This window comes from Pseudopipra pipra, chromosome 5 (assembly GCF_036250125.1).
Source record: "Pseudopipra pipra isolate bDixPip1 chromosome 5, bDixPip1.hap1, whole genome shotgun sequence".
NCBI lineage: Eukaryota > Metazoa > Chordata > Aves > Passeriformes > Pipridae > Pseudopipra > Pseudopipra pipra.
This window is the reverse complement of record NC_087553.1, coordinates 28,084,189-28,106,486: the sequence shown is the minus strand read 5'-3', so window position 1 is coordinate 28,106,486 and position 22,298 is coordinate 28,084,189. Positions and strand designations below refer to the sequence as shown.

The window sequence follows — 22,298 nt, the reverse complement described above, 5'->3', positions numbered from 1 at the left end:
GAAACTGGAACTTTATTCTCCGTGCTACGTGGCAGCTGGTTCGTGTGGACTGGGGATGTTTTTGTTAAACAGTTCTTCTGTACATCAAAGAGGTTGGTAGGAGGGATCTTGATTCCTACTGCAACCCAGTTCTTTGCTGGTTCCTGATGCACAAAACAGTTAACACCAGGGCTGGCTGCTCGGTCCAATCACTGCTCTGAAGAACTTCCTAGCTGGTATTTCTGTAACTAAGATGTTTGGCTGTAACCTTCCTTTTCATTTGCCATTGTGGTAATCAGTTTCTGTGTCCAAGAAATACAAATATGGCTAAAACTGGCCGGTGAAACATGGGGACTAATACCACAGGCTCTTGAGGATTTATTCTACCATCAATTAGCAGTTGAGAAAGAGCCATCTCCAGTAGGAGCATGACAGATTCTCTGGGTAGGCAACTCCTTTGCTCATGGGAAATACAAGTTTTGGTGGAAGGCTTGTAAATTCAGAGAGTTATAGGCATGATCCCCCAATAGCGTGATGCAATTTTGAGGAAAGCTGGAGGGAAAGGACAGAAATCTCTAATTTGGCTCTATATTTGTGAGGGGCCAGTGCAGAAGGAGGGACAATGGCTTATGTTGCTGACTGGGTGAACTGCAATGCTTCACATTGTTTTTTTCCCTTTTCTACATAAATTGTCTTATCCTACACACCTATTTAGACAAACAGTTGAAGCCTAAAATTCATGGATATGTAAGACTTCCTCATTTGTGAAGGTTTGGCAGGAGGGGTCACCAAAGACAAGAAACAGAATTAGATAGATTGCCCATGCATGAAATGTACTTTATCATTATTCTCTAGGTAACCTGTTTTTGTTATATATTTTCTGTTTTGGGATGAGATGGGCAGATGAAATATATCAGCCAAGTGAGATTTGACATAAATAAGGTATCTGCCAATGCAAATGATTTGTATTTTGGGATATGACCCAATTTTGGACAAAAACAGTATTCAGATTAGATATTGATAAATAAAGCTTTGTTTCAGAGTGAGCCCAAGCTAATACTGCTATGAGATAAGTAACCTCTCCATCTCCTGATATGTGTTGTTTAAATTTAATAAACTTTATACCGCATTTAATTTCTTTCTTCTAAAAAGGGAAGTAATTTGTTTTCAGAATGCAATGATGTAAACTGAAGATTAGGAAAGAAAGAATAATAAACTAATTCTCCCAAGATCTATTGTTCAATATCTCCTTCACTTTCTCTTCAAACACCATACCTTTTCTTGGCCTTCAAATCCCCTTTTCTCCTCAGTACCAACTGTTAGCAGGGTGGAAACCAAGAGGATGATCCAACTGACCTGGGCCCTAGTCCCTGAAAGTACTTTTCTGAGCTTGGCAGTATTTCAGTTATATTGAGGACCCAACATTATCCAATTTCCATCCCCTTTCATCTTTCCTTAGATGGGTGGTGTCATGAGTACTCTTCAGCTGAACTAGTGGCACTGGCTTTTTAATATCTCAGTATTTTCAGTACAAGTTGGACATTGAGGAGCTAGTCCTGCTGCTACTCCTGTTGCCTGCCACAAGTGATTGTAACTGTGTTCATCGTTTGTCTAAATTCTGTTAGAGAACAAGGAGGAGTCAAAAAAACCTTTGAGAACTGCTCTATATCAGGATCTTGAGGCATTAATAGGCTTTAATAACTGACCAGCCTCATCTGGGGCCTCCCACATGCCTTGACTGTGGGCTGAGGGGTTATTTATGATGAGCTATTTAAGATCAAGCCTGGCCCTCTGTTCCTGGTTTGTGATGAGCTGGAAGTGTGCTTGGTGTTGCTGTCTCATAATCTGGCTCAGGAGTGTATTTTTCTCTGGGCGGACTGCAGATGTTTGACTGTAACCTACATTATCTCCAGTCCTGCTGCCGCCCTGCCTCCTGGAAGGATCTTGTACTATGCTGCAAACAGTGTGTCTCTAGGGCTGCATCTAGCCCTACTTCTTCCTGCTGATCTTGGCTGATCCCTGGATGGCCCCTCATCCTGATTCTCCATGTTGTCTTCTCTGGGTCTGTTGCTATCTGCATGTTGACCCATCAGGTACTGTGGAGCTATCCTCAACTCTATTTTATCCCCTCATGGAATAGACCTGCTCCTGCTCCTCCCTGATGTACAAGTGTCTCCCTTGTAGAAGGAAGAAGACAGCTTCCTGCATGATTCCTTGTAGCAGAACCTGATGTTCCCCTTTCTCCTGGATGGGTAGGCAGATGTAATGAGCTTCCTATCAGCTGCTGAGTGTTTGATGTTTCCACTGTTCCCTTGGTGGTCTCAGTGGACTTCTTGAGGCAGGGTGGGGAGATTCCCCTAGGCTTTCCTCTGGGTACCTGTTGGGGGTCTGGTACCTGTTCTGCAGCCCTCCCTCGCAACAAATAATGAGAGCAGTCATCTGCCTGCAATGCTTCAAGGTATGGTAGAGCCTCCTCTAGAACAGTAAAGTATGGAACCGAGAGTTTAAAAGGTTAACAGTGACTCCAGCTTGCCAGGTAGCATTAGCAGAGGCTCCTCCTGCACCTCCAATGGCTTACAGTATCCATTTATATACGTCTAGACTACATTTCCTCTCCTATCCTGAAATAAATGATTTCTTGCTAGCTACTGAACTAGTCTTTTTACACGTATTTTTTTCTTGACACTGAGACAAAAGTAGATGTTTAAAAGTTTGCAGAATGAATTTACTTAATGTGATTATTTTAACAATTAAAAAAAATCTAAAAATATTCTAATATTTATTTATTAATAGTAACTCATTTGTCACCTTTGACATTCAGTTTAAGAGAACAACTTATTAATGAAAGGACAGTGCTTTCACTTGCTGGAAAACATCAACATTCCTTAATAATTTTATCTCTCCAAATATTTACATAAATGAAGACTAACCCTTATTGAACTCAATCACTACCATACTGTAAAACATCAAAATGTCAAGAGAAAAAAATTTGTTAGAATAAAGTGTATATTTAGTCCAAGGCCTCTAGTAAAACTTCTTATCAGCTAATACTGTACCAGCATGTTTAACTTAAAGCTGTGATTTCTCTAGGAACTTTCAAACTTGTAAACTCTGGTGGGAAAGAGCATGTAATATCAGCATCTTAATTAAAATTTAAAATAATGAGAGAGAACTGACACATGGAATACCAGAACTTATTCTTAGAAAAACATTCTGAATTTCTGTTGAAGTCAGCTAGAGGGACATAGACCAAGTTCCCCCCTGCTGAAGCTTAGTATTTGATACTGCAGCTGATTCCACATGTGCTCAGCTCTCCTCTCGCACCCAGGTGGCTGTAAGATGGTATCTTGCTAATAACATATATGCTCTTGCTAGAGCACATTAGGTAAAAATTAACTGCCTTCCATCAGGGAGGAATTCCCCCTCTTAGGAGACATTGTGCTGTGGTCATTTTACCCTTCTTGACACTCTACTTAAAATATGTGAGTGACAGACTACTGGATTTCATGGGGGCACAACACAGGATTGTTGAATAAATTTTATGCTTTCCAGAAACCGAATAATCAGAGAGCAATTCATAATGAAGAGGCTCTGATTAAGGAAAGACTTATTGAATAAGCTAAACTAATCTTAAAAGTTTACAAAGTGGTATTTTCTAGGCAGACAGATTTCTAGCTCTGAATGTTATCTGTATGCCTGGTTTTGTTGCTGAACATGTATTTACACTGATAATGGCATGTATGTACTTTAGAACACATGCTTTTTATCAGATACTGATGTGATGTTACTATTGTTTACTAGTTTTAAGATGTTATTTAAATTTCTGAAATTTAAAAAATTATAGCATGCGAGTGATCTCAAAAAAGATATTCCATTTATAAATGACTGTATTTGAATCTTCTCTTTTTCTCTTTTTCCTCCCCCCAGTGCTATGTAGATTGTCTTTCCTAACACTACAAAAGATATATTTGATTTGCTCTAATTCCTTTCTCTTCAATTCTCATTTGTACATGAACCACAATAAATATGAACACCTGGCTTGAACAAGCCACATGTCGTTGCTACAGGCAACATCTCTTTTGATCATGTGAATTCTTTCTTTGCTGTTCCCTATAAAGTCTTGAAAGTATTGATTAGCGGACAAAGCACTACTTTGACACTTGCCTTTTTATTATTGTAAGGAAAGGAAAAATGTTTTCATGCAACAAATTTGTTGGTGAATAGGGGTATTAAATTCCTTCTCTTTTGTGTTGAGCTCTTTGCTGTCAGACAAACAGCACCCAGAGAGAGAAAAATGCTTTTTGGGAAAGAACCTTTATTGAAAGTTGGTCTCTAGGGACTTCTAAATAGCAACGCTCTGTGCCATCAACTATCTCAGACCAACATTGCAGGAAGCTGAAAGCTGAAAAAGAGGTTTCAGAACTGCAGAACTAGCCAAGAGGCAGAAAGCTCCATGAGACATATGACATTTGTTGGACTTCTTGGTTCTGCTTCTGCTTTTTCATTGGATAAGGGACAAAACCCATCATTGGCTTCAGAAATTATTTTTTTGGCATGTGTTTTCTAGGTTCCACTGGAGTGGACATGTATTGGAAAGTGTTAGATGGGATTTTGGCATGTTTGGAATTCAGGAGACTTCCTGCCTCCTATGGGTAGAGTTGTTTTGGAAGAATTGTCCTATATGAAAATACTTTGGCAATTCTGCTAAGCATGTATTTGTCAAACAAAAATCTCTATGTTTACAGTAGTGAGATGGCTTTCAGAGAGTCAGAAGTGAGAACTGCGAGAGCCTTAATCTTAAATGTACTTATCATACAGCCAGTGCCTGCTGGAATGAACTGTAGGCAAAAATCCCTGAAAACAGAACTGCTTTGGGAGTATTAGTGTCCAGTGACAGTCTTATGGCATCATTCTCCCACTGATCTCTTCAGAAACCTGTTGTACTACAAGTGTTTGGATGGCTACCAGGTGAATGTGCAAGGGACAGGACACATAAAAAAAGACCCTTTATTAATTATACTTTCAAGAGAAGGATAGAGAATTTCCTTGATACAAGCTTGAGGATGAATATATCTTTTAAAAGTATTATTATTTTCTCTTAAAATGAGGCAAAGTGAGGGAATTTTACTCTTGGTAATCTCAGGACCAGCAGCTCTCACCTTTCTCCTAGAGAGGACTGTGTTTGCTGCCCAGTGTCTCTCTCTGCTCAAGTAGGAGGCACAGCCTGTGTTTCTGCCTATTAAGTCTTGCTCAGACAGTGCAAATATGTAAGGAAGGATGGAGACCATATACTGTGTGGCAGTCATGAATGCATCATGAGTGATGCTGTCAGCTGTCACCTCTGGCTGAAATTTTTCTCAACACCACTGCCAGATCAACTTGTCCCCACCAGATATGTTTAGCAATGCAAACCAGGGAATTATTACCCTTCCTATGTAGGTGCGATGTTGAAACAGAACAGCCTCAATCAGCTCCCCTTGACTTTTAATTCCTCTACTGGGTAAGTGGGGATATAGTAGCTCAAGGTCCCCTTTCTGTCAATGGCAAGAGATCAGCATTTTCAGATGCAGTGAAGCCCACCCAGGTTGTGGTTTACTATCTACAGGTACCATTTTCTTCCCATTATGCACAAACGGTGCACGAGTCTAATAGATTTAAAGTTAAGGGCCTCACTTTCACATCTAAAACTTCATGGAATGAGCCCAAATCAAAATTATGCAGTCTGTTGGAGATTGTGGCAGATCCAGGAACTAAACTTTAATGTCCCTACATCCCTGTGATGCTGTTATTTATAGCCCATTCTGCTTCAGTACTCAGTGTAATGCTAAAGTGTACACTAAAAAGTGTAAAGAGTGACAGAACTACTTAGAAATCAAGATATGGTTCCAATCTTGGAATGACATCTTGGCTCTTTGGATAGGAAAGGCAAGGAGGCTGAAAATGCCATGAAAATGCCATAAAAATGTACATGTGCAAGAGAAGTGTTAAAATCAGCAGCAAGGTACTATCACCCTGCTATTTGAGTTAGCTTCCCCCCTGCACCCAATTAAAGTATTAAGGAGCATCTCAAATCTCTGTGCTGATGGTCGAGTTGGAATTCACATTTTAATACAGCCCTTGTTTGGAGAGTTTCGCAAAGAAAGAATTGTTAATGAGTAATCCTTGTCCATTAGGGCACTGAGCCAATGAGTCCAAGCTTTGATTCACTGTGTTATCACTGCAGCCTTCTGCTAAACCTAAAAAGAAAACAAAACAAAAATGTTCCTGTGTGAGAATCATTAGGATACTGAACTGAGCACAGAACTGTCTTATATCCTGCCATCCGCAGTCTTCCAGAAAAAAACAGTAAGTAATAATTCTTTAAACTGATAGCTCTTGCTGTTGTGTAGTATAAAAGCAATTTTCTCACCTGACTTGCTTAGTGGATGTTCATGGATTTTTGACCAGAAAAAAATCATATTTTAAAAGCTTTAGTATTTCAATGAAGAATAATATAAGGAGAAGTAATTTCATGCAAAAAACTGTCTCAACAGCAGGAATTCCCCTTGGGAAAAATGGTAAGGTCATGAAAAACAATGACAGTGCTGAAATTTGTCTTTAGAAACCTGGCTTCTGTGTGTCACTGGAAAAGAAAGTGTAACTTTGATATTGAGTCTTTCCTGCAATCTATCTGGTTAATTATGTCTGTTAGCTTTAAAATTATTGTGTTTTTTTTTACTTGTTAATTTTTGTATCCTTTTAGGAACAGACAGTGTTTTCAATGTGATTAATGGGCAGAGGACAATCTAGAAAGTGAACAATTTCATGTAATTTTATTGTATTTTTATATTTGTTTCATGTAATTTTTTCTTTGACAATTTTGTGTAGAAATTCCAGGTGCATCTTCCAAAGTCCAGGACTTTAGCTCTTATTTCGCATAGCTAGCACAAGGCAAAGGGTGTTTCAAATTTCAAGTGATTACTATTTGAATCCATTGCTAGTTTTTAATAAAATGTCATTTTAATCTGAGTGTTCCTGCTAGTTGTTTATCTTCAGACAACTATTCTCGTGGTGAAACACATTTGGCTTTTGTTATTTTTATTGCTATTGCTTGTGTTACAGAGAACCTAGAGATCCCAAACTAGATTGGGATTCCACTAGGCTACATGGGAGTCCAAAAACAGTTAGGAATGGAGGGTTTGGAGTTTTATCAGTTGAGACATGAAAAAGATGCCGGAGAAAGGAAGACACAGAGAAATGGTGTTCAGGAGGTCATTCCAGTGACAGTCAGAAGCTGGCCCCACTCTTTGAAGTTACTTGCCTGCCTACAGGAATGCTATTGAAACTTCTCATAGTTTTAAATTCTACCTATGTCTTAGATACTTGATTTTGCTTCTTAACTAAGCTGTAAGAATGCCCTATGGGTTTTTTTCTGTGTCCCATGTCTCTTTGCTGCTCTAACTTTAAACTCCCTATTAAGGAATCTAACAGAAAATTTCAAACAAACACAGTAACACCAGTCCTGCCTCTGGTTCTCAAACTTGCTTATACTGTTGCTTGCATTTTGCATCAGTTGCTATGTAGTTGCCTGTGGTGCCATGCTTGTCAAAATGACCTAACAGCAATAGGCTAGAAACAGAAAGCATGAATCTTCCTAATGCTTTCATGTCTCTTTGATACACTTTAAAAAAACCAAGCAGGTAAATAAAACAGCCTCTCAAATAACTGAGGCACTGCTTTAAATATTCTACAAAAAGGCTATGAGGCCACATCAAAAGCCCATGAACTAGATGGGAATCCATCTTCCCATTGATGTTAATGGTTTGGATTGGGCCATAGTTTATGATGTTACTGAAATTTCTCTTTGAGCAATAGGCAGTCAGATGTGTAAATAATGGGACAATATTATGGGACAGGTGGAAGAAACATACCTCACTAATATTTGTGAAAAATTTTGCAAGTGCTTTGATTTGCCTTCCTTTGCTGATTAGCTGAAACAGTTTCAATCATTCTTCTGAAGGTAAACCACAATTAGACTGTCATAGAGCTTTTCTGATGATCAAACATAATTTTGTTACTTGAAAGGATGAGGCCATGATGCTTTATTTTCAGTGAGCTCAGTAGATTTAACTTTAATTCTATTACTAACAGACTTGGCTTTGTTTACACAGAAGCCAGGGAAAGCTTTACTATTGACCATAGCACAGGCAGTGCACTGATAAGAGTCCACAATAAATCTGAAACCTGCATCCCAATGCACATGTGTATACATATATATTTGTATACTCCAATGAACATATATCCTTAAGAAATCTGAATAAATGTGTACGTATCCATACAGTGGAAAAACAAGCCCCATGTATTATAATATACATGTTGATCTTCTCAATTAAACATAGAACATGTAAACATGCATTGATTGACTGTTCTGAAGTATGTCAAAGGTTACATGTAATAAAATTTTATGTAATTTGGATCTCTTCAAATGCAATTGATGACTATAATCTCAAGCAGTTGGGCATATATTTTACTTTATACATACTGATCCCTGTTTTTCTTTGTTGTATATTTTTGGCCTATGACAATAATCTCTGAAGGTGGTGGAGTGAATAGGTTTATTTCAAAAGTTAAATAACATAATTATTTGGAAAAATAAAATTTCTGATTTATCCCATGCCTCTTGTTTTCTCTTGAAGGGGCTTTTATTCTGGAGAGCACTACTGATTTCCTTTGGAACTTTATTACTATTTGCCTTTATTACAGCTTTTACCTATCTAATGTGGGGGCTTTTTGATACACCTTAGCGTGGAGCACCAGTCAAGTTGGCTAAGGTAGTCTAGATTCATCGCGATAGCAGTAGCTCCAATGAAGCAGTTCATATAAGAAAGCAAGCATGACATAGAAATACTTATGAATGTTTATTCATACCAAAGATGCCTAAAAATATCAAGAAGCTTTCCCGTATCATAGGGTTTGGTGGATAAAGAAATCTGGATTAAGAGACTGGTTATTGATCCAGTTCAAGTAGATTAACTCATTCTGGAAGCTAAGATGACACAGTTAACATATGTTACCATATGTTAACATATGTAACCATATGTTAACATAACATATGTTACTAGTCAAAACAATGCCTCAACCCCTCTAGCTGGGGAAGGAATACTTCTGCCAAGAGGTTCCATGTATAGGTGCTGCATATGGGCATCCTTTCTCACCCAGCCATGCTGGTAGCAATTTGGGTGCCTCTCTATATCTGCTAGGTGTGCCTATCCCACTGACTAGACCAATGCCTCGGCTCCATGGGAGTTGCAGCCAGTTGGGACGACAGTTGTTTAACCTCAGAAAGAGTCCAGGAGGATGAGGCTGAGAAGAGGTTAAGGACAGAGTTCACATTGTGGAACCAGCTCTTTGGAAGGGAGTCCACCCCTAGATCAGTGATGCTTTGCAACACGGACCTATAGTGACCTATTTCCCAGAACTGAAAAATGTGTAGGTAAGTGTTGCTTAAATGCTCTATACTGTGTACCTAGTGTAGGTCTGAAAGCTGGAAATCAGTATCTGCTGCTTTTAAATATCAGTGAAATTAATTGTATGGATAAATTTAATACAGGTTAGACAGCTCACAGCAGGCTGGACTCAGGAGCAAATCAAAGCAAAATGTCAATCAGTCAATCAGAAGAGTTTGGTGTTCAGGGAAATTTACAATAGCAAAGATACGTGCAATGGAAAATGTATTTCCAGCCTTTTTAATGGTGATCATGTCTTGTGCCTTGCAGAAATCCTAAGGAGATAGGAATAGTCTTTTCCAAGAAATCCCGTAAATGGTCTGCATAAGTGGAATATATTAAAGAAAATGAAGTATTAAGAATGGTGGGAAGTGTAAAATCATCATGAACATTTGATTTGAACTGAATCCATACAGACCAAAATTAAGGGTCTGAGGAGGAAACATGAGGAGTAGTAATAGTGATGGAACATAATCGTCATGCTTGGTGTAGGGAGAGCAATTCCTGCAAGGAACTCTAAGGGTTGCACTCCCATGGGCTGTAAGGAAAATACTGAAGGGCTTGAACATGGGGAGAAGGTGGTGATGGCCTCTCTCCTCTGATCATCAGCAAGAAAATCTGGATAAATATTCACAAGTCCTCTGAAGATGCCTCATTTTGATGTTTCTCTTGCTGGCCATTATAAAGGTCTGAACTGTGCTGCTGTCTTCTCCCATTCCAGAACACTTGTAATGGGCTCCAAGAGGAATCCCATCCCAAGGGCTTTTCATAGGTGGTTCATGACAAGACTGTCAGGAACTGTAGGACCTTTGCAGCCATGTGGGCAGCCCCACCTCTTGAGTCCAGCAGATACCTTCCCTAGCAAGTGTGGTAGCAAGGCAGTAAAATGATTGGAAGTAAATATGGACCTACTGAGGTAGCTGGGCTGGTGGCCAAGCCCCATCCAAGATACTTTGAATTTTTTTGCTGTTGCAAAACTGTGTTTCTGTGCTGGATTTGAGACTGTGTGTTTATGTGTTGTTTGCCACAAGAACCCTATCTGGTCTGTGATACAAGTAGCTTTTGACGTCTCTGAGTAAACTGTTTAAGTTATCTGTGGGCAGACATTTAAAATGCATCTGTCTAATTAGAGGGCTGCTGTTTATGTCAAGAAAGAACTTAATGAATCCTTAGGGACAAATCTGAATATAATTACAGAGTGTGCTTGCCAGTCTCATAAGCTACTTCCCAGCCTGCTCAGAACTTGGGCCTCCTGCAGCATTCACATTTTTGTCAGATGACTTCATTTCTGCTTGAGAAGCATGCTGAGCTCTCACTGGGAAGCAGAGTTGGGCTATAACTTTCAAACGCCTTCAGTTAGTGGAAATGCACTCCCAGGGACAGTCCCACGGGAATAAAAACAAATAAATAATTAAGAAAATAAAGCAAAACAGATTTGTGTCAACTTTATGCAGAATCCTCTTGGCATCTCCTCTTGAGACATCTCGTCATCAGAGCTGTATGTTCTCCTGTTGCTGATGGTCCTGCCTCAAATGTAATCTGGAGTTGCCCCACTCCATTGACATGAATCAGACCTGGGCAAGGGAGCCTCTTGTGCACCTTCCTCCTGGATGCAGTGTTACTCTAGCTCTAGCTTCTGCTAGAGTAGGGGCAATGACAGGTCTCTTGCCTCTATTTTAATAGCCTAGCATTTGGAATGGGATAAAGATGGCCTGGGTAGAGTGCTACTGTCAGCCTTAGTGGAAGAAAGCTGTTCCATCTGACCTGCTAGGAAAATATGCCAGTGACTGGGCACAAGCATCTCCCAACCTCCCCAGGTGAGAGTTATACGACTGCTTGAGACCACAGAGGGAGCAGATGGGTGAGCCTGGTTACCAGAGCAAGGCTTTGCTTTCTGTGTTTGCTACCATTTATCTTGTTCAGACAGTAATTACTGAAGGCAAAATAAAGAGCTGGTCACTGGAAATTAAAGTCAAGTTTCCTGGCTATGTTCTTCTGACCATAAAATTATACTTTTCCAGTAAGTGAAAGCAATGAAATGGTGAAAGAGTGATGAAAAAATAATTCAAACAATTGGTATTCTGTGGAAGGGGGACTGGGCAGCATGCTCTCAGCAGGTCAGGCCAGTGCTTCAGTCTGTGAATATTTGAATAAATCTGAGCAAAAACTGACATTCGTTTAAAATAAATAGCAGAAGGATGGCAAATAAAATATGCCACAGCAAGGAAAAAACAAACAAACTGAATGCAGCATTTTATTTAAAGGCTGAATTAGGTGTTATAACTTCAAGCCAGTGTTCGTCAGAGGAAATATTGAAACAACCTCTTGAATCCTGCCTTATATTAGGTACACAAAACCAAGTTTTAAATATTCTTTTTGCTTTATATGTTCTCAGGGTCTCCTTTCAACCTATTTTTTAATCAGCATATTCCTTCTGAATTGAAGAATAAATGGGATCTGAAATGAATTTAGTTGGACATCATCAGCTAGCCACTGCTGATGGATTTCCTCTTGCTGAAGGTCCTCATTTGTTTGGTAAGTCACCAAATCAGGTTGAAATAGCAAGCTGTCCTTTACTCAGGAACCTAGAAGAAAATGAACTGAAATTTCAAGTCAAGGACATGTGAGAGACATGTGCCAACCTTCTTGAATCTTCAATACTTGCAAAAGAAATAACAATGGATCTGTGGTATTAATGTAATCCCACACACTATTGCTCTCATCACTGCTCATAGCAGAGCCTGTAGTTTGTTTTTGTAACACTCTTCTAATACTGAAAACCATTCAGTGAAGACAGACCTTTGTATGCAGGCTGGTTGTTATCTTTCTGCGAGTCATTTAAATCAAGCTGAGCAGATGTATTTCCAGTTAATTAGTAACAAAATTATCCTGCAATGTATTTGCATTGCCATATTATGCAAATTTATGAAAGTAATTTCACCTAAATTAAAGTCTTTTTCTTATTAAGACTATTAAAAACTTATCTATTAACTTCAGTGCACAAGAAAATTTATAAAGCAGGCTGGGAAATTCTCCTTGCTCTGGTCCCACTGAATATTTCAAGGCTACATATGGGTTTGCTAGTGAATGAAAATTTCTTGGTCAATATTTTGTAAGCATGGGGTAGCTATCTTCTACTAAGAAAAAAAGAGAGAATAATACATTTTTTAGCTTTATGTTTGACTGGGTCCTTCATTGACTAACATGAAACATTGAGTATTGTGAGATATGCAGAATGCTGCAACACTTCAGAAGTTTCCACAATTCTGCCTTTTTGGGTGCTGGAAAAATGAAAACATTCCAGTTTTATCTGTCTGAAACAAGAATAGTATCTGGGGCATGGAAGGACTCTGACACACAGAGCCACTCCAGCTGCAGAGCTCTCAGAAGTCAGGAGCATCTCTCAAGTCAAACCACTTCCAGTCTCCTGGCTCCATACAGCTAAACTAAAGCACTATCACTAATGATAAGCAGAACCCATTCCATTATTGTGTGTTACTGCTTTTTATCCCTCTCTGTGTTGGGGTTGGGTGGGAGAAATATTTTGGAGTTGTTAAAAAAGTATATGCAAAGAGCTAAAACACTTCCTTGCAACCTGTTAATTCTAGTCTCAGGCCATGATATACAAGGAGGAGAATGATATTCAAATCTAGTCATCATTTAGAAACTCCTGAATAACTGAAATACTTCAGATTTTTATCAAGATTTACCCCCAGTATCTACTTTTCCAGTAATTATTTCATTATTTTTAAAGAGTAATGATCAGGTACCTTAAAATACTAGGAAAAATGTTAATGTGTAAAATACTTTCCATTCACAGGGAAATCTTACAAGTTGTGAGGCCTTCATAAGAGGGATTGTGTCTCCCATTATAGATCTTCAGACCTTAGCAAAATGGAGATTTAATTCAAGCTGACATTTCTGTAAGAGAAAGAAATAATGTATTAAGGGGCTGAATCAGGGGACCCATTAGGAAGGAGACACAGCACACCTGCTGTGTTTCATTTAAGCTGATTTTGGTTTAGTGGGGCATCACTCCTATGTGGTGTCTTTTTTGCTTTTATAGCTGAAAAAAAGTCTGTCAGAAATAATATGCAACTGAGTCCACAGAAAAAGTTACTCATTGTGCAAATATGACTCTTCTCTTCGAAAGACTTGTAGGAACTGGTTTTTCGTCTCAATTTTATATTTGTAAATTACTTACTTTTTTTTGAAATTCAGTTTTGGCAGGAAGTGACTTGTGAACCCAAGGAAACAGGAACAAAGCTTTTCTTTTCAATGCCCTTAGAATACAAAATTCTCTCAGGACTTCTCACACATCACATCTCACAAGTTGAAAATTGTTGGCTTACAAACATTAGCCTTTATACAAACCAGTTTCCTTTTTTCAAAGATACATACTAGCATTCTGTAAAAAAACCCCTTGGAAATGTGTTTTCTTTTCATCATGATTCACTTAGTCTTCGGGGAGAGTGTCCTTAGACCTCAAAAACAAATTTAATTGAATCTCCAAACATTAGCACCAGGTTCAGGTCTTTCAAAAGAAATGTCAATTGTGAGTTGCTTGTTCTGTGAACCTCATCACCATGGTAATTCCAGGGCACTTCTATATACCTAGCCTCAAGATTTCTAGTTGCAGGAGGTTTCAGAAGAGCTTAAAGAAAAAAAAGAAGGGTTTCCTACCTTTCAGTAGCTGGAAGTTGTACGTTGTCATTTTAACAGTATATGTCTAAGGTAAAGTATCTCTGTATGTCTTTGGAGTCAGTGTGTTCTACAGTTTTTCACTTCTGTAGTTATAAGTCCCTGGAAAAAAAGGTCCAGAAATGCAGATGAGGAAGAATCTTTAACCTAGTAAAAGTCGTTCCCTTCCACCCTATCTTCCTGGAAAACTGCTTCTCTTTATCTAAATCCCTACTCAGGTGACTTAGAAACATCCCAGACCTCTTTACAGAAAATATATCTTTGAAGAAGTGGCCAAAACCAAATTCATAAAATGATAAAATCTCTATAGTATCAGCATGCAAAACCAACTTTATCTTTCTTGCAGCTCTGGTTTTCCCAGTGATGGAAAGGGACTCTCTATGACAAGAAAACCCAGAGGTGTGTGGGTCTCCATGGGACCTTTCTCACTGAGATTCTTCCCTTCCTCAGTCAAACTCTGTTTTTATTTCACAATAAAAACTGGCCCATTGGACTGAACAGGGCCAGCTCTGTGAAGAGTGGTCCAGGTTCATACCCTGAACTAAGAGAAAGTGGCACACCTACCAAATTGTATTTTTTAACCTCTGTAATTTAGGACTGAAATCCTGGTCTCCTTTAAAATCTTTGGGAGCTTTGTAGTTCACTTTAGAGCTACATCAGATGTAGACTGATCTGAACTTCTCCATTTTGCTCCAAATTGACTGGACACAAGCTGTGACCCAGAATATGGCGAGGTGCATTAGCAGAGCACTGTGACAAGCCTTGCTCTAAGGCTTCGCAATTCAGCTGGGACAGCAAGACTGTTGCAAAAAGTTATTTGATAACCTCTTTCAATTGCCTTTGAAAGTTTTTCATATTAGGGACAATATGTGTTTTAAATACCTGTACTTCCATTACCTTATTTCTTTCAATGGTCATCACTTGCCCTTTCTCACAAGGGACTGAATTAATTTTCAGACAACAAATCTCTCCTTCAAATCTTAAATGTGGAGGGTAAGACTATATATTTGTATGGCACCTGAATTATATACAACATTTGACTCAAACTGTCATTTCTATTATAAGTAGCATACCTCTGAAGTAATAGCTCCATTCTGTTTTCTGTGAAAGCGCCTTATATAGAAGTTATTAGTATGCAAGATATTAAGTGTGAAGCTTCAGATATCAGAAATAGAATTATTTCTAGGAACCTGAAGAGGTAATTCAGTACTATTATGCACTTAGTTTGAATGAAAACCATTTTTTGACGGCCTGAAAATGTTTTCTTTTAACATGACATTAACAAGACAAGAAATGCTACCCTCATTACGTATGTCCCTGCTGAGAAAGAAATTTTTTGGGTGAATAAGCACTTTTAAAAGCTGTCTTGGAATGGAGAGGGAAGAACATGAAAAAAAATTACACCTAACAAAGGGGAAAAGAAAGCAATACATCTAAACTTCTCAATGAAAGAACAACCAAATGCCATTGAAAATTGTTATAGGCATAGAACAGTGCCTAAGAGGAGCTTGAACAGCTGATTCCTTTCAGGTAAATCTGCATTTGTTCTAGTTATGCTTTTCTCTATTTTTCTTTTAAAGGTAGTAGGGTCAAGTGTCCAAACTGATTAAACAGCTTCAAGATCATAAGATATGTTAAATAACTACTCGTCTTTAGCACCACCTGGCAGATGATGCAACATCTGGCTTCATCCCTGTAGAGAAGATAATTAGGCTCATAACTGACCCCCAAATAAAAAGGAAACAAGCCAACACAAATTAAAACAGAAAATCTTGTATGTATAATAATTCTGAAAAGAGCAAAACCAAACAGAGTGGCAATCTAAGAAAAAAAATTTAATGAGAAGGACAGATTGGATGGGGCTTTGAGCAATCTGTTTAAGGGGAAAGTGTCCCTGCCCATTGCAGGGGATATGGAACTAAATGATCTTTAAGGTCCCTTCCAACCCAAACCATTCTATCTTCTCATACAGACGTGTCCAGTACGGTCAAAGCACTTTGGCCTTTTTTTGAGAATTTAAAATTTCTGTACTTAACATCTGTTAATCTGTTGTAACTAAAGCACAATAGGTACAAAATTACAAGGCTAGGCTGCTTGAAGGCATCCCATCGAATGATAACCAAATTTTATCCAGGTAAATCCACGCTGGGAACGGATATTGTTTCAGACATTTACAAACAAGTTTCTCTGTAATGAAGTTAATCAGTAAACTATATAACCTCTGGTCTGTGTCACTCCTTTCTAATCTTAAAGAAAGTTCTCACAGTAGAGAAGGCAACAGGATGCAGACAGAGCAGAATTAAAAAGTTTTATTTATAGATAGTCTTTAGGAGGAAGAAAAAAGAAAAAGAGAGGGAAAGGAAGACTGGGCACCTTAAGGAGAGTATTTTACTTCAAGAAATGGTCAGATTGAACCCAGCCTGAGGTAGGATATTGCTGTGTTCTTGCTTGGATGTTTTTGCCACTATTCTTGCACTCTTCTTTGAAATTGTAAGATGCTAGAAGGTTTTTTTTAAGCCAAAAGATTTTTAAAAGATGCGCAAATAATTTGTTTGGAATTAAATTGCGATTTTGTTAATGGCTATGCCATTATTTTCGAATTACTTAATCCTGAATACTGTTTTTTCTTTATGTTCCTTCATGAATATCAAAGGAGAGCCAGATGTTCATATTTTGAACCTGCCTAGAATTTTATTCTCTTCAATTAGCTTTATATTAGTGGAACAATAACTTTTACATTGACGATCTCATTGTAATTTCTGTAATAGTCTGCATAAAACCACCTTTAGTCTATACATAACCTCAGTATAATTCTACAAATTGAAAACACTTTCTTTAGTTCCTATAAGGAAAATTACCTTTAGTTTCTACAAGTCAAATATTTTTCAAGTTTTATGTAAAATATTCTGTGTAAACTTGAAAGTAACAAAAGCAAAACTCTTCAATGAGTTTCATTTGACAGTGGAAAAATATTTGTAAGACAATTATCATATCCATGGGAAGGTTTTTAGTAAGCTTTCCATATTTCTGTGAAATGTTTTCATTGAAAAACATCTATTTGCAAAACATAATCTAAAAGATCTGCAGCTGTAAGTAACATCACATTTGTGTGTGTGTAAGCAGTCTTTCCTTAAAAATGTAAAAGGTATGCTTCCAAAAAGAAAAACAGATAAATGTTTCAAAATAGCTGAGATCACACAAACATAAAATGTCGGTGTAGTCCAGTGCACTCATTTCTGATTTCAGTTTCACTGCTTAAACTACTGTGACTCCAATGATTTTACTGGACTGCTTATGCTTTAGTCACACGAGACAAGTCCATCACAGACTTCTACGAACATGTATCTGGAGAAAAGCTTATGTACATTCCCCTTGGCAAGATAAGATTACTTTTCTTTTGTGATAAGAAATTATTTGGTCTAGATTCTGATGTACAGGTCTACAGGTATGTCATGTTCAAGCCTACTTAAAACAAACCAAACAAAAGCCCCTCAAAACTTTTAGCTAAAGTGGGGGAACCTACATAATCGCAACCTCATTATCTTCAAAAATCATACTGGACGCTGACCACTTTGCAGAGTTTCAGCTGTTAAGTCTGTTTTACGTAAAACAAGACCATGTTCTCGCAGTCTCTCTCAACCCTGTTTTGTTCTTCCTTTTCCCTTCCATTGCTCTGGGCATGGACTCAGTTCAGCTAAATTCTTTAACTATGTGTCTGATGCAGAAGGACGAAGGTGATATAGGCTTTTTGCGTTTTATTTGCCCATATTTAACCTCATGCATTAAGACTCATTTTTTTTTTTTCCTTCAGAAGCAGAGTAGAATTAATGATGGTGAAGATTTTTCTAAATACATGTGTAACACAAACACTTCAACAGTGGTTTAAATAAACACCCAATCTTGTCTTAGGATGTGCTACAGTTCTTTAACAGTCCTGAGTTTTTTAACCAGCCCTAAGATTTTTGATGTGGAAGGAGTATTGACTTATCTTCTTACTCTTTCAGAACAAGAGCTCTTCCAGCTCTTTCAGGATGCTGGTACACAGCTTTTGTGGAGTTTCCTGTGGATGGCATAAAATTAAAAGTGAACAATTTCTTTCATTTCATGTTGGGATTGTCCCACTTCCCTTCAGTGAACTCAATCAACTAAGCAATTTCCTAAAAGCAAATAACAGCTTAGGTTTCCATGGTGAACAGGTTCCTTTCCAAACAGGCACTGATTGATTGTGTACCCCGCAATTAACACCAGTTTTTGTACCTGAAGTACCTTGACCAGTCTTAATAAGCAACAGTCTCAACAAAAAGTAAATATAATTAAAAACCTACCACCCACTCCTTAAACCTATACCAGACATCAAAACATTGTTGTCCTACTCTTTTTTTGTCACCACTGTGGCTGGCAGGTATCAGTGACAGTTTGCATTTGATACATGAAGGTGTAACTTCCCTTCCAGGCTCCTTCATAGAGTCCCAGATGCCCTCTGTATGTGTATATTGTTTGTTTAAATGGTATAAACTTGGGTTTGGGGAGTGCCTTCTGTTACTCTGCTCCTGCCAGTATAGTACTTGGGGCCCTGGCCTCTTCTGGAGCAACCAGATGCAACTGTAGTTAAACTAATTGTTAGTAATATATGGGACCATTATTCTCATTCAGGTTTTTGTCACATTTTTCCTGACATACATCTTGCTGCTTATTCTGGAACTGGGATCTCAACATTTGCTATTGGCAAAGATGTGTTGTGGGCAGGACAGCAACCCGACAAATCCAAAACACTTGCATGGCTTTTGCAGCATGTGAAAGTAGGAAGGGCAGAAGGCTGCAGATCAAAAATGTGAGACCTTGAAAGTGAAAAAGTAGCTGAAATTAAAAGGTTAGTTTCTGGCACTAACTGAAGTGAGACAAAGGAGAGGGAAGGATCCCCTGCTATAGATTTTAGTTATTTTTGTCGTTGCAGATGTTTCCTCTTCCTAACTGTTAGCATTTTCTCATTGTTTCTGATTCCTCAGAAGTGAAGGATACTTACCCAGGACCAATTTTATGTCAGCAAAAATGTTTTTGGAATTCTTCTGAAGCGCTGTTAAGTGATGGTCACCAATGAATATTAATCTAAGATTTCCTTGTAAATACTGCTGTTGACTCAAATAAAAGTGGACTGGTCATCTTCCTGGAAATATGCACTATTTTTCTCAGACTCTCTTCTTGGAACTATTAAAGGAATGGAGTCAGAGTTTTCATGAAACAGCAAGATGTGGCTCTCTTCAACAGAAAATATGAAGTAGTTTGCAAATAACTTTCAAATTCCACTTTCAGATGTTTGACATGGGCTTGATTTTAACTACACCATCCAGGGACTGCTAGATGTTGTTTTACCTGTAGTACAGAAAAAAAAAAGCAGACTTGAGTTGTTTGCAATTTAAAACATGAAATTTAAGGAGCAAAGTTAAGGTAGTCTCCAGATATTGTGTTGATCCTTACAGGAAAGGTTGCCACTCCTTATACCACCACCAGGTCTGTTGTTGGCTCAGAGGTGATTAATGCTGGCTTACAGAGGTGCTTCCTATGAGAACTGCATAACTGCACTGAATGGCACAGGCTTGTAGGGGCTGGGGACCAGGCTGTAGTGGCTGGCTGGCCACTGGAAGCTGGATGGTGAGAAGGTTGCATTTCACCACTTATATTAGGAATATTTTCCCTATTCCTTCATGGTAACCTCACTTCCATCTTTCAGGCCCTCTTGAAGGTTTATTTCATGTTCTTAGCCTTCTAATTGAGCCTCACCCTTGTAATTTTTCCCTAGTGCTGCTTTTCTCTGTCATAATGTATTCATTCTGAATTAAATAAGGATTAATATGATGTTAGAGTCTTGATCTAGCTTTCACCAATGCCATGGGATTTTTGGCATTTGTTTGGATTTCTTCTATTCTGCTATAAGACCTAATACGGGTTGCTAGCTTTCCTGAGGTATGGATTGATCTTTCTTGTAAATTGAATAATTATATGATTATCTGCACAATATCTTTCAAGATTTTTTTAATATAAATGCCAGTGCTGGACATTTTCACCCATGACAGAGGAGTGGCTGAGGATGACTAAGTTATTTTTAAAACATCTTGCAGTGTATTTGTGTAGCAAATCTGAGCTCAGATAATGCAGTCTTTATGTTTGTGCCTGGTTTTTGAGATAGATGTCTGGAAGTGGAAACTTCTCTAATAATTACAGTGTCACAGCAGTAACAGAGATTGGGTTTGCATTATTATTTTCCAGGTGTCCTTTCAGAACCAATGAGTTCTCCAGTACAAGAAGCAGATGTGTCACCTTATGCACAGTACAACAGTGTGCCATTTCCCCAAGTTCAGCCTCAGATTTCATCACCGCCTTATTACCCCAACCTAGGCTTCTACCCTCCGCAGCACGAGGAATGGTATTCCCCTGGGATGTACGAACTCAGGAGATTACCCTCAGAGACCTTTTTCACCAGGGAGACAGACATAATGGATATCCCTGCAGCCAAAAAACCTAGACTGGGTCACTCTACAGGAAGAGTGAAAGGAGAAGAGCTCTGTGTGGTCTGCGGTGACAAAGCCTCTGGGTACCACTACAACGCCCTTACTTGTGAAGGATGTAAAGGTAGGATGAAATCAATTACAGAATGCAATTCAGCTAATAAGCACAGTGGTTTATGAGTATTTTTTTACTTTCTTGTTAATTTTATCCAAGTTGTTAAGCATTTTAGAGATCTACATTTTGATATTTTGTACCCTATTCTGTATTTTCCCCAAGACAGATTGGCAGTGTCTTCCACCACTGTCTTGTGATTATACATCACAGTATGCCAGCCTATGGCTCTTGAGCACCAATAGCTCTTGGTAAACTGAAAAACAACTTCTATGTGGAGCCTAGCAGCTTGGCTCTGCTGTTCACAGAGGCTGCTTACGTTATTCTCTGCCTGTGGAAGGAACCACACCCATGGAGGCTGCTGGGAGTTCAGTGGCAGGCTGCCCTAGAAAATAGCTGTAAAACCAGCCCAGGTGCCTCTTGTAGTGTGCATTGAAAGGAAGTGAAAGCTGTCAGCCCCTACTGCAGCCCCCACCTCTCAAAGGATATGATTGGTGTCTTTAGGCTTTTTAAATAAGAGGATTTCTAGTTCTAGACTTTCTTCTAGGGATAGCCGCTGTCTCCAGGGAGAAAGCTTCTTCAGGAAGCAGGTGGTATTTGTAGGACAAATATCTTGCTTCTTAGAAGAACAGTATTCACATGTTGGTATCAGGATAAATGGGATATAGAAAATCATTGCCATTATTGGAAACATGATTGCCAGATATTTTAGCAGAGAGGGAAAAAAGGTTATTCCAACTATTAAACCTGAAGATGGTTATTCTGTGACAGGGCTGATGTACAGAAAAATAGTGCCCCAGTTTTGCATTCTGTTCTGTGAATAAATATTTCATTATCATTTTTGTTCCATGGATAAAGGCTAAAGCATGGAAACTACTGAAGCACTAAAACATCTTTATGTGGAATTCACTGTCACAAACAGTGGACTTTGAACTAATTTTGGCCTTTTACTTTATCTATCACAAAATCATTTGTGAGGAAACAACAGACCACACTAGTCAACCACTCTAAACATGAATACAGTCAAGAGTCACACAGTTTATCTCAGAAATTCCAATAAATAAGAGATTAGTTCCTTTCTGCTGTCTGTGTGAATAGTCTCCAAGTCAAAAACTATGAATTAACTCGTATGAATGCTGTCATTACAAATCAGATTAAACTCAGTTTTGATGTGAAGATTCCAAGATTCCATTTATTCTGATAGTAAGCTATTCCTACTGTTTATTAACTTCATTATTAAATGTCTTAGCAACTTGTCAGACTTAAAATTGCAGACTTTGAAATTTCTAAAGAATGTTTCTAGGAGATTAAAAACCACCAGGCAACTATCCAGACCAAAACCCATACTGAAAGGAGATATGCATCCACCTCCCTACTGATTCAGTTTGAATCACTCTATGTAACCATAATTTTACTGCCTTATTGGGGTAATCTATTTTATGTTTTTGTTCTGTTTCATGACTGCAACATCAATTACAAAGAATAGTACCCATGATCAAACACAGTAAAAGTTGAGTT

At 38.4% G+C, this 22,298-nt stretch overlaps 1 protein-coding gene across 6 annotated transcripts in view; it reads left to right on the top strand.

Moving 5' to 3' along the window:
- The first annotated feature begins 6,154 nt into the window (after window positions 1-6,154).
- The window catches only part of NR1H4 (nuclear receptor subfamily 1 group H member 4), a 37,867-nt gene continuing 21,723 nt past the window's right edge, over window positions 6,155-22,298 (top strand). Inside the window, exons 1-4 of one of the 6 annotated variants that reach the window (XM_064655344.1) lie at window positions 6,155-6,324; window positions 9,219-9,451; window positions 11,860-11,999; window positions 20,430-20,792. In XM_064655344.1, coding sequence (XP_064511414.1) covers window positions 11,915-11,999; window positions 20,430-20,792 — 448 coding nt within the window. In that variant the 5' untranslated portion in view covers window positions 6,155-6,324; window positions 9,219-9,451; window positions 11,860-11,914. Of the gene's footprint in view, window positions 6,325-9,218; window positions 9,452-11,859; window positions 12,000-16,402; window positions 16,591-19,663; window positions 19,815-20,429; window positions 20,793-22,298 lie in introns of those variants that run through there. The other 5 variants (XM_064655343.1, XM_064655345.1, XM_064655348.1 and 2 more) reach the window with 5 other exon arrangements.